This window comes from Myotis brandtii, unplaced genomic scaffold (assembly GCF_000412655.1).
Source record: "Myotis brandtii unplaced genomic scaffold, ASM41265v1 scaffold131, whole genome shotgun sequence".
NCBI lineage: Eukaryota > Metazoa > Chordata > Mammalia > Chiroptera > Vespertilionidae > Myotis > Myotis brandtii.
The window spans coordinates 2,399,201-2,411,952 of NW_005354632.1; the positions used below are offsets into that span (position 1 = coordinate 2,399,201).

At 45.5% G+C, this 12,752-nt stretch overlaps 2 protein-coding genes across 3 annotated transcripts in view; one reads left to right on the top strand and one right to left on the bottom strand.

Moving 5' to 3' along the window:
* PHTF1 (putative homeodomain transcription factor 1) overlaps positions 1–4,272 on the top strand; it is a 27,242-nt gene extending 22,970 nt beyond the window's left edge. For both annotated transcript variants that reach the window (XM_005859985.2, XM_005859986.2), the window contains 4 exons: positions 979–1,134; positions 2,319–2,414; positions 2,910–3,035; positions 3,812–4,272. In XM_005859985.2, the coding sequence (XP_005860047.1) occupies positions 979–1,134; positions 2,319–2,414; positions 2,910–3,035; positions 3,812–3,832 (399 nt within the window). In that variant the 3' untranslated portion in view covers positions 3,833–4,272. The remainder of the gene's footprint in view (positions 1–978; positions 1,135–2,318; positions 2,415–2,909; positions 3,036–3,811) is intronic.
* Positions 4,273–11,135: 6,863 nt separating this feature from the next.
* The window catches only part of MAGI3 (membrane associated guanylate kinase, WW and PDZ domain containing 3), a 171,789-nt gene continuing 170,172 nt past the window's right edge, over positions 11,136–12,752 (bottom strand). The window contains exon 22 of the mRNA XM_014534664.1: positions 11,136–12,746. Within this exon, the coding sequence (XP_014390150.1) occupies positions 12,675–12,746 (72 nt within the window). The 3' untranslated portion in view covers positions 11,136–12,674. The remainder of the gene's footprint in view (positions 12,747–12,752) is intronic.

A 12,752-nucleotide genomic window follows, 5' to 3' on the forward strand; every position in this document is an offset into this window, starting at 1 on the left:
GTGTCTAAATTGCTTTTGCTCTTTTGAATACTTATTAATTTTCCTAACTTTTGTCATGAGAGTAAAGGTCCTTTAAGACTCCAAGATCACTCTAATTTTAGTTGGTAATTTTGTTTTGTTTTGTTTAGTTGATAATTTTTGAGTGATGATAAAATTATCGCACCATGATGGTGGCAAAGTCAACAAGGGTCTTGGAAGGCAGTGGAATTCGCTAAGAGAAGGGGAGACGGGAGGGGAGAGAGGGGAGAAGAGTGAGGGGAGAGGAAGGAGAGGGGAAAGGGGAGAGGGGGGAGGGGAGCCCGAGTGGCCCTGGGGAGAGGGCTGCTGCGTGTGACTTTGTTCTTCAAAAGCCTGCATGTGGTCTCGGAGCATTCTCTCTCTCTGTATATTTGTCAATACATTCCACTTTACCTTGGGCTTGCATGAGTAAGTGTCTTTACTTTGGAATCAACAACAACAAAAAATTGAAGAAAAAACACACACCAAAAACTTTTATCAGAAAACTTGACACATAACAGGTATTTGATAACTGGTAGCTGCCGCTGCTGTTACTCAGATTCTAAAACGGAGTGAAGAACGGATGGGTCCTTAGGATTTTCTGGTCACGCTGGTGGGATGGGCCACGCGTTTCAGGGAGCGCTACTAGTCACAGGCAAATTAGGGCTTTGGAAATGGTCACCATCTCATTGTGAGTGGGCACACGGTGGTTAGAGGCTGGGCATGCGTTGGTTTTGTTTTACTTATGTCTCCCCCTTTGTTACTTCCGGACCCTTGCTGTCTTTCATGCAAAGGAAGAAGTCTAGTAAACATGGAGAAATACATATTGACTAATTAAATAGATAATATTTTATGAGTTAAGTCTCTTCTGAGTGTTAAGATATTGCTATCTTGTAAACATTTTTAAGTAGCTGGCATAGAGGAGCAATTACAAATTTTAAGACAAATGAAAAAGTTTACTTTTTTTGGTCCTTCCTATAGGTTCTCCAAGGACATAAAACTTTCCTGAATGATGCTTATAATTGGGAGTTTTTGATCTGGGAAACAGCTTTACTGCTTTTCTTACTGCGCCTGGCCTCACTGGGGTCTGAAACCAATAAGAAATACAGCAACGTCTCCATACTGCTTACTGAACAGGTACTGCTGTCCCTGCCGGCTTGCCCAGTGGTTAGAGATGGCACCGTAAGATTCGTGCAGAAGATTCGGAGTGGCATTCAGAGTCTGTCACTTTCTAGCCACATGACCTTAGTCCCTATGTGATTGTCTCCTTATAAAATGAGGACAGTATCTTCCCCACCTGCTCCAGGAATTGTTATAAGAATTAAGATCTAGTGGACTGAAAATACCTTGTATACTATAAAGGTTTTCTTATTGGTGGGACTGGAGCATACTGTTAACCTCATATTGTACATCAAGTATTAGATTTTAGGAGTATTTGTCATTTAAGTATCCCATATAATAAAAGGGTAACGTGCAAATCGACCCAACAGCTGAACAACTGGTCACTATGACACACACTGACCACCAGGGGACAGACGCTCAACACAGGAGATGCCCCCCGATGGTCAGTGCGCTCCCACAGGGGAGTGCCGCTCAGGTGGGCCTGAGCCGTCAATTGGACATCCCCCGAAGGGTCCTGGACTGCGAGAGGGTGCAGGCCGGGCTGAGGGACAACCCCCTGCCCCCTCCCCCCTGCCGAATGCATGAATTTTGTGCATTAGGCCTCTAGTGTTTAATAAACTTCTTAAATTTCTTCTGTATCAGCCATGGGATACATTCAGTGTTTGGAAAATACTTGCTCTTTAGTATGTGAGTAGCTATTGAGATTGAGAAATGTTTCTTATAAATACAGAGTAGTATGTAATATTTAAAATAATTTTATGCTTATCCATACGTTTTAAATGAAAGTATTTGGTATCATTAGTTCTTTGTTTTTATTTATTTTTTGCCTTTGAATTATAATGAAGAATTTGTCCTACAAGGGAAAAAATAATGAAAGTTTTCATTGTTTTGGTATTTAAATTGCTTTAGCATTTTTTTCTTCACTAAATAGTTTCTCTTTGCCAAACATGTCTGATCAGGGATGGGATCTAGGGTCCATGACGTGCTCCATAGAAATAGCTGCTGGAATTTTACTTGGGAATATGACCCTTACAATCTGCCAGATGCTAGGGTCAATGACATATGTGCTCCATAGAAATAGCTGCTGGAATTTCAAAACTTATTTTACTTGGGAATATGACCCTTACAATCTGCCAGATGTAATGCAGTATTTGTATTTTTTCTATGACATTTACCGTAATCTCTGTTCCTTCCCTTAGATTAATTTATATCTTAAGATGGAAAAAAAGCCAACCAAGAAGGAACAGCTTACTCTAGTGAACAACGTGTTAAAACTGTCCACCAAGTTGTTGAAGGTAAGTAGGGCCCTGAGACACTTTCACTACCAGTTAAATCAAGTCATCACTTTACTTCTCGGAGACGACCCCGGGAACAGGCCGATGCGGGGCCGAGGAGACTCAAATGCCAACTCGATAGTTGACGCTAATGGCTGTACAGGAAAACGTTCCGTCGCTACGGGGTGCTGGCGACTGTGGACGCCCGTCACATCTCTTAAATTACGTTTAAAAAAAATAACCAATGACCTGCTGCTGGGACCCACCCTAACAGGCTTAGCGAATGGGAAAGGGTGGGCCCCGTTACAGCTGTTTCTTCCTTTCCCCTTTATGTGGCAGGTGTTGCAGATGTCCCCTCTGTTTTCCCCTTTGGCCCCCGGCACCTCCTATTACAGCTACTGAAGGTCAAGGGGAGACGGCCTTAAGCAGTCGCCCTCACCTAAGACCTAACATCAGCCCGGAGTCACCGACACTGAGAAGCCACGTGTCTCATCTCGGTTCTTTGTGCTTTTGTAGGAGCTGGACACCCCCTTCCGCCTCTATGGCCTGACAATGAACCCCTTAATCTTCAACATCACACGCGTCGTCATCCTGTCTGCGGTCTCGGGCGTTATAAGTGATCTTCTAGGATTTAATATTCGAGTAAGGAGGACTGCCACTCCGTAGCATCCGCCTTGGTCTTAAAAACTATATGTAATAATTACTTTTGTTCTTCACTGTGTGTGTGTGCGCGCGCGTGTGTGGGTGTGTGTGTGTGTCTGTCTGGCATGGAAATAACTTCTTTTTTTTTTTAATCCTCACCCAAGGATATTTTTCCGTTGATTTTTTTAGGGGGGGGGGAAGGGAGGGGGGAGAGAGAGAGAAATATCGATGTGAGAGAGACACATCAATTGGTTGCCTACAACATGTGCCCTGACCCCGGCCGGGGATCTGGTATGTGCTCTTAACGGGGAATTGAACCCATGACCCTTTGGTCCACAGGCCGATGCTCTAACCACTGAGCAAACTGGCCAGGGCAAAATAACTCTTGAAGTAAAGAAATAGCCATTTTGCTGGGTGGCCCACAGGCTTCTCAGCTTAGATTTCCTCCTTTCACAGAAGCACAGCATCCTGTGCTCTTGAATTGCACACAATATGGAGCTTGAATCTCATATCAGATTCATAGTCTGGGCTGAGCGGGGGTCTTCTCTGGTCGAAGGCCACGTCCAGTCAGAATGAGTGACACCCAGAGCTGGGAACCACAGGTGCCGTTCTCCATCCTGGAAACTTTTCGTGCTTTTCTCTCTACGGTGGCCTGTGGTTGCGACGGCCAGCTTTCTTCTTGTTAAAGGGTCCTTGGTTCTCAGCCATGTAAGTGTTTTTCTAACCCCCACCCGTTTGTCCTAACACCAACTTTTTCGGTGACTTTCCTTTCTTAGCTGTGGAAAATTAAATCCTAAGCTGAGCCAGGCGCCTGGACTCGCTCCCCTTGCTGGCGACACGTACCCACTAAGGAAAGAGATGACGGAGAAACCGTGAGATGCCACCGCCCGCTCTGCACGGAGGGGCCTCTGCGCGGCCTGGTCGCCCGGCGTGTCCAGCCGGGCGTGCGCGCTCGGAACCTGCTCTCGGGCTCCGGCAGCTGGACAGCAAGGACACTGGAGACTGTACGGGAGCACCAGGTCCGCTCTCCAAGTCAGGACACGTGTTCTGGACGTTCCCCGGAAATGGTCTCCTGGGTAACTATGGCGGGGACCCGGACCGTGACGCCAACATGCTTTATTGGAAATAGCAACTTCAGTCCTTCCTAGTACGGGAACAGAATTGGAGATTACATTTCTCCAGCAGAGAGATCCAACTATTTTAGGTTGAACTCAAATAAAAGAACTTTATTGGAGAATGTCAGTTTCTAGGCTTCTTTTTGTTGTCATTGAAGGAAAAAATTAACGTTTTAAACTGAGTTTCTGTTAAACTGTGGACACATTTTTAATTCGATTATAAGTTTGAGGTTGATTTGGTAGCGGTACAGTTGTTGGTGAACGAGTCATGCCTATGATATGCCATGGAGAGATCTAAGTGTGTGCACGCATGGCCTCCGTATCGATCGTCTGGGCTGATTCCCATCGCAGTCCGAAGTGAAGCAGTAATGGTTTATCTGTTGTGCAGTTAATGGATCCAGCCCTTGGTTCAAGGTCCTCTGTGTCTGTTCTCAGCCAAACGATGCCTCTGACCACTTAGAGTCTCTCCAGTATCCGCTGTGACACACACGGCCATACGCACAGGTAGGGAAAACTCTGGCAGGCTACACGTAATTCTTAGTCATTGAGTTACCTGTTTTGAAGCATCTATTGAGGCAAATTGAAAACCTGAACACTGTAATAAGATTTTGTGAATTTTTAAAGGTTAGAAAATTCAGTTATTATATGTGAAGTCTGTATAGGCACACCTCGTTCCATTGTACTTTGCTCTATTGTGCTTTGTAGATGGTGCCTTGTGTTTGTTTTTTTGTTTTGTTTTTTTTTTACAAATAGAAGGCAAGGCCCTCCAGCAGCAAAGAGATCCTGACCCGCTTTACCTGGAACCGAGCCTGCAGTATCTCCGAGGTCAGCCTGTACTCGCGCACCGTCAGGGCTCCACGTACCCTAATGTGCAGGAAGGTGTCTGAGGTTTAAAGATGAATTTCTCAAGAGACCAGGGGTTGGGGTGAGACATTTCCGGGTTCACACCCTTGGTTCTGCCACGTATTAGCTTCATGAGCTGGGCAAGTTCCTTCACTTCTCTGTATCTGTTTCCTTGCCCTTTAGATGGGCGGATACCTCCCTCGTAGGGTTGTCAATGAGGCTATCTTGTAAGGTACTGAGCACAGTTTAGAGTACTTAGCACTTAGTAAATCCACAATAAACAGCTGTATCGATACTTAAAACCCTTTAAAAAATGTTTACGGATAGGTTCCTGTGAAAACATAGGAAGAAGGTTGCTGAACTGAACGTGGTTACAAAAGTGTACGGCCATCCCAATGCTGCATGATTACTTACATTTTTAGAGGGGGAGCCCCATTAGCGATTCCCCTTCAGAAGGAACTGTTCTGAAAGGCACGAGTGTTGCCACGGGTGGCTCAGAGAAATCCCGCTTTTCCTAGTTCCATGAGGAACAGTAGCAGTTGTCTCACATCCAAGGTTGAGCTGAGTGCAGATTTCAGCAAAGACCGGTGCCTTTTTTCTCCCACAAACGATGCAGTGCTTCTTATTTTTTTAAACTTGTAATTTCTACTGAGACTGTGAATTCTTATTTTAAAAGCAGTATTAGAATAGTTTACTCTTATGCAGTTTCTGTTACGATTTTGATGGTGTATAAGTTGGTTTAAATTATTTTTCAGGCGGTTAAAATTCTATAGGGTGGGGCCAAAGTTGGTTCACAGTTGTTCATGTTGAAAACATACAATAAGAAATATTAATGTTAAGAACAAACTGTTTCACTTATTCACAACTATAAACCTACTTTTGTTCCACCCTGCACATATAGTTGCTCATGTCAGCAACTTGGGAATCATTCTCAACTCCTTATTCTTCATACCTCACATCCAGTCACCAAGTCCCTGAATAATTACCTTGTAGATATTTTTATAATCCATCCATTCTTTTGTAACCCCACTTCTGCCACCCTAGTGTAACTCGGCATCATTTGTTTCTTTAAAACAAGTTTCTGCGCTTACATTTGCAGGGCACCCCTGTCCCCCAAGCCCAATCTGCTCTCAAAAAGCGAATGTCTCTTTTCTGAAAAGCAAGTCTAATAATTTAGAATCCAGTAATGGCTTGCTGCTACTTTTAACAAGGTGTACAGGCCCTCCCTGTTGAGAAGGACTTTTGAATCTTTACATTGAAACACAGATTTTTGCTGGGTATAAAATTCTGGTTTTAAAGACGATTTTGCTGTCCTGCTTCCTGAATGGCATTGTTTCTGACAGGAAGGCTGCTGTCATTCCTACATATATCTTTAACATGTTTTGGCTGCTCTTCAGGTTTTTGTCACTGAATTTGTACAATTTATAATGTATACTGGTGTTTTCTTTTCCTTTTTTGTGTGCTTGAAGTTTGTTGCACTTACTGGATTGGATCTGTGAGTTACACAGATTTGGAAAACGTTTGGATGTTTTTAATACCCACTTCCACCCCCCATCTCTCGTCTCTGTGTATGTAACATGTATGTGAGGCTGCTAGAAGTTGTCGGGAAGCTTGCTGACATTCTATACATGGTTGCAATCTTCTTTCTCTGTTGTTAATTTTGGATTGTTTCTATTCTGTATCTTCAAGTTCACTAGTCTCTTCTTCTGCACTAATTTGCTGTTAATCCTACTCAGTGTATTTTCATCTATAGAAGTTGGATTGTTTTATATATCTTTTATGTATCTCATTGAGCTGCTTCGTGACTGTAGTCTTACACTCTGTCATTGAAGCCACAGTCTTCCGTGACATTGAACTTGGTTGAGTTTGGTTCTGGAGACTTTATTCTCCTTCTGTGCTCCCAGGGTACCTTGTTTGTTAGTGGTATTTGACGGATTGTTTCTCTGCCTGTGCATTGGAGATGGTGAGCTCTTTTCTTCAGATAGTGGTTTTGTGGGAGTTTTTTTTTAGAAGGAAAATTAAATTTTAGTATTTTTTAAAATCTTTATTGTTGAAAGTATTACATACGTCCTCCTTCCCCTCCCCCCATTAGCCTCTTCCACTCCGGTTCCCCCCTCCCCAGGCCCTCACCACCCCATTGTCTGTGTCTATGGGTTTTGAATATAAGCATACAAGTTCATTGGTTGATCTCTTCCCATCCATCTTCCCTCCCCTGCCTTCCCTCTGAGGTTCAACAGTCTGTTCATGCTTCTGTGACTCTGGGTCTATCTTTTTTTATTAAATATTTTTATTTTTTATTGATTTCAGAGAGGAAGGCAGAGGGAGAGAGAGAGAAACATCAATGATGAGAGAGAAACATTGATCGGCTGCCTCCTGCACGCCCCCGACTGGGGACCAAGCCCTCAACCCAGGCATGTGCCCCTGACTGGAATCGAACCCAGGACCCTTCAGTCCGCAGGTTGACGCTCTATCCATTGAGCCAAACCAGCTAGGGCTCTGGGTCTATTTTTATTTTTGATCATCAGTTTATTTGGTTCATTAGATTCCATATATGAGTGAGATCATGTAATACTTATCTTTCTCTGATTGGCTTATTTCACTCAGTATAATGCTCTCCAGGTCCCTTCATGCTGTTGCAAATGGTAAGAGTTCTTCCTTTTTTGTTACCGTGTAGTATTGCATTGTGTAAAGGTACCATGGTGTTTTTATCCACTCATCTGCTGATGGGCGGCATTTAGGCTGTTTCCAAGTCTTAGCTGTTGTAAATTGTGCTGCTGTGAACATAGATAGGTGGTGTGTTTTCTTCTGTTGTCCAGCAGGTGGCGGTATTGCACAATTTTATGTTTCTCACCTGCAGTATTTGGGCCTCTGGGATCACAGTGGCATGGCGTCACTTTGGTTAAGGAAGGTGCTGTGTGTACCCCGGGGTGGTGGCTGTCCCCTGTGACTCACCTTGGCTATGGGGCACTAGCACTGTGATGGGGGCATGTGGCAAGTGGAAGAATAAATGTTTTTATCACTTAGTAAGTGGAACAAAGTTTTCCTAGTTGTTCAAGCCAAAGGCTCCGGGTTTATTCTCGGCGCCTCTCCTTTTCCTCCACGTCTAACCCACCGCCACGCCCTGTCGGGTCTACACGCCACGGCTCTGGGTGAGGCCTCGCACTTCCACCGGGACCACAATGCTGACCACGGCCCTTCCATTCCCGCCTCCCAGTTGGTTCTCCACAGCCACTCAAGTGAACTTAACAATATGGAGACTCTAATGACATCCTCCTCCTGGAACCCTTCCTGGCTTCCTGTGGCGGCCGACAAGCCATTCACTATCACGCCTGCTCCCCTCTCCAGGTCACCTTCTCAACCCCTTACCTCCCGGGTCCCCCACTGCACCATGTGACTTCTCAAATGTGTTTTCTAGGCCCTCCCTGGGATGGCCTGTCGGCTGCCGGGTCCTCCGTGGGGCCTTCTCTGATGGCCCATCCATCTTCCCTCCCCTGCCTTCCCTCTGGTGCTTCTCCCAGTCTGATGACCCTGTTTCTGTTTTGCCTCCTTGTTCGACCTTCCACGGGCTGAGCCCCTCCAGGCAGGCACTATTTTTGTTCACCTCTAGGTGCCCAGAACGCAGAACAGTAAGTACCTGACCCCATCATAGGTACTCGATAGAAATCTGTAAATAAATGACAAACAACCTTGAGTAATTTACCACTCGGGCAATTGTTTCTCCTGTTGGGATGGGAGAGTGTCACTTCATGACTTGCTCACCCTCAGTTCTTCGTTTGTATCTGTATAACGATTCCTAGGAACTTGGGCTTTTGCTGTGATCCCCAAAAAGCAGTGATATCACATACTCTGACATTCATGTCACTGAGAAATCAAAATGTAAAGACAGAACTATTCATACCTTTAATTGGAATAGGAATAACCACAGGAGGTTCACTTAATTTTGTAATTTGTTGTATTGGGAAAAGGTATTCCCTGATTGCTCTGGTGGTACAACCTCCGACTTCCTGAACATGTATGTTGTGGCCCATGGTAATCTGAACGAATCACTTTGAAAAGGTGAATAACCAGAGACTTGCTTGATGAGGGATTGGTTTTCTTGACTTTCAGAGACACAGGAGAATTCTCAATTCCAGGTTCTCTCCCAAAGTATAAGCTGATGGATTATGCTTTTAGTTTTGGTTCATTGCATTTAGAGGTAAGTGGACTGTAAAATTAACCTCCTTTCAAATGAGTGAAATTCGTTCTTGACATTTTTTAGATCTACATACTCATAATGGACCGAATGGGTCTCACTTTCAAACGTAATGTATGACTTGGGATTATCGAGAACATGTATTAAACCTCATCTCCTCTACACACGCACTGGCTAGTTTAGTCATTTAAAGGAACCCTTTGCCTTTCGCAGTTACTGGTGCCGCCGGGAATGACGACGTCTGAATTTCACAAGAACTTCCACCCCTTCCTGCGCATGTCCGGGGCCTGCAGCTGTAACAAGACGTCACTCAAGGTAGCAGTGGTGGTTTATTAAGGGCAAAATAGGCCTCTTGACTTGTGTGTTTGCTAAGAGTTCTGCTTGACTTGGAGGGAAGCGTTAGGCTCAATGAAAGCACTTGGCCGTTTTTTGTCTTTTGGTGTCTATGTGAGCAAGATTCAGAGTTCCCTAGTAGCTAGAATTCCTTTCTTATGGCTCCATTTGCACAGCAGCATCAAAAAGAGATCCGAGGGAGTGGATATCTTTGAGTCAGTGAAAGCAAAGATGACGGTTTCATGTGATCGTTGTGGCATGCTTTCTGCAAGTCATTGTGTTGCTGATAACCCTTAAGAGCATGAGCAGGAAAGAGCTGCTCTGTAAATAAACCTGTTACTGCTGAGAAGCACAGACCGTTCCTGGGCCCGGAGCACGCCACGGTTAAGTTGTTCTGCTGTATTCTTCAGACTGAACATCATGTTTTGTGGCTGGGAGTCTGTGTTTATACCGTGGCCCGTGGTCAGGAACACGCTGGGGAAGTCAGACTGTCACAGTTTAGCTAAACTGAATTCTCTGGCTTCTGTAAACCTAGTCTCTTTGCATGTGGGACCCGTGACACATGAAATTCATGTAGCCGTGTGTTTAGGAGCACTTGGCCTTTTCTACAGGCGACTACCTTACTATTAAAAAAGAAAATAACCAAGAGTCTCCGGTAGAAATAAACAGCCAAGTGCTTCTCTGTGTCCAGGGCTTCGGAAATAGTTGACTGTGCAGTGACGTCACTAGGTTAGAACAGATAACGTTATAGGACAGTGATGGTGAACCTTTTGAGCTCGGCGTGTCAGCATTTTGAAAAACCCTAACTTAATTCTGGTGCTGTGTCACATATAGAAATTTTTTGATCTTTGCAACCATAGTAAAACAAAGACTTACATTTTTGATATTTATTTTATATATTTAAATGCCATTTAACAAAGAAAAATCAACCAAAAAAATGAGTTCGCGTGTCACCTCTGACACGCGTGTCATAGGTTCGCCATCACTGTTATAGGAGCTTGGTCTGCTCTTCCTAGTGAGACTACATAATAGCACCCAGAACTTTCTTTGTCATTAGTAAGAAAATAATATCCACCAAAATAACAAGAAAACGGCTTGCTGCCACTTCCTGCATCCTCCGCTGTGTCCCATCTCCACTGTGGGCCTGGCTTTACTCTCAGTGCTGAGTTCATGCAATGGTAGGAACTCATTTTTCCCTTTAAGAAGATTTCATTAACCATGTCTTGAAATAGGTTTGAGGCCTATTCATACCAAGAATTAAACAAAAGTCAGAACGCTTCATTCTACAAGTAAGTGTAACCTGTAGTAAATACTTTTAAGTTATTCTAATGTGAAACCTCACAGTCTGATGAAAATAGCTTTTGTGACCTTGTGGTAACTGGGCTTATGCTGTCCCCGTGAGAAAAGGCTAGTAGTGCGTTTCCAGTACGTATAAGAAAGGATTTGGGGTGGCAGTAAGTTACTTATGCAAAGCTATTTTCTTCACAATGAAAGGTATAAAACGGGTTTAGAGTTGAACATGTATGGGTAAAGTCATCATCATCAGCGTTTTCTTGGTGGCAGGACTGTGTGTGTTACCTGGAGGGACTAAATCTATTTGAGGACTCAGACCACGCGTTGGTTTTTGATTTTTTTAATATCTATATAAAAAATAGCGAGCCATTTACAGATCTCTTTCTCTAATCAGAACCTCAGGTGTATATATAAAGGTACTGTACAATATATAAACATTTACAACCAGTACATCCATATTTGCTTAGCATTCCAAGGCCACATTGCTAAGTCAGAATATAATCAATACAGTGACAGGTTACTTAGGAAACAGCCACATCAGACTGACAACACATGACATCCAAGTCATGTCACAGTTAACAATAAAAATAGGATTGTTATCACTAATTGTGGGCTACGGGGGAAATAAATCATGTCTGTGGCGCTAACTCTGAGCGTAACCAAGCCTAGTTCTGCGCTGCTCCGGGGTCACGGGAGGGGCGTCGGGACAGGCTGAGTCCCTCGTCCCAGGAGGGAGCTTCACAGCCAGACGCCGAGTGGGAGGGGCCTGGACACGACGTTTCACAACCAGAGGAACCCGAGGGACAGGCAGTGTGTCCAGACACTCCCACAGGGTTTTGTTCTGAGAAGTTTCTTTATTTCGAGCTGCTACTGAACGCTGCTTCAGGGGCTGAAAAACACGGCTCTCCTGTGGTTAAACCCTGCCTCCACCTCCCACAGCATCTTTCCTTAGACCCGCGGGTCCGCACAGGCGACCGGAGGTTTGGGCTCCCTTTTTCGTCTTTAGACGGAGTTAGTGGAGCGAGGAAGGCAGGGAGGCCCAGCCTGTCTGTCCCCTGCGTGTCCTCAGCTGCGAGGGGGCTGAGGCCCGGCAGCCTCTGTGCAGCTGCTGGCATGACTGAGACGGGTTCTGATTGTGACGCTTCAAATATGAACTAACAACCAGTGACTTAGCAGGTGCCACCAAAACAGCCAGAAATCGAAACCTGCTAGTTTTTCTTCGGCCAGGAGCACAGGGTGTTCCCACAGGAGCGGCCACGATCCCGGCTGGGGGGCCAGGAGGTGGACGCCGCTTGGCTTCAGTGCGGTCTCCTGCGGAACGTGCAGTTGTAAGTAACACCTTTAAGTTACTTGAAACACCTTCCCCAGCGGCACTGAAACAGAAAACCGCGCGAGGTCAGGATCTGACTACCTGTTTTTCTTTGCGGCAGGGACAGTGATGTTGTATTTCTGAACTGGGACGTCGTCGGGAGCTGTCGGAAGAGGCACCGCCATCTGTAGCCACGAGCGAGGCCCCCTCTCCTGCGGGGACTCGAATGGTCCTCTGTAAACATGCAACATGCGATTGAGAACATGGCTTCCAGGCCACGCCTCGGCTTCACTGCTGCGGGAATACTGCGGGAGGAGGAGGAAATGGACGCGGGGCAGCCGAGAACTTGGCACAGACCTAAAGTGAGTTGTGACCACACTGTTAACGTCACGTAGGCCATCTGTTGAGACAGCATGAGGGCGAGGCAGGCAGCCCGGGGCCGGCGCGTCTCAGCAAACCAGGGCCCTTCGTGCGGCCCCAGTGAAGTCAAAATGTTCTCAGGCGTGGGGGTTTCTGGAAGAACGACTTTTGGGGGGAAACGCTTACACGACAGGTCACAGCCGTCTCTCGGCCACCCCAGTCGAGCCCGAGGCTTTGCTGGCACTGGGCACCTTCCAGGGCCCTGGCGTGAT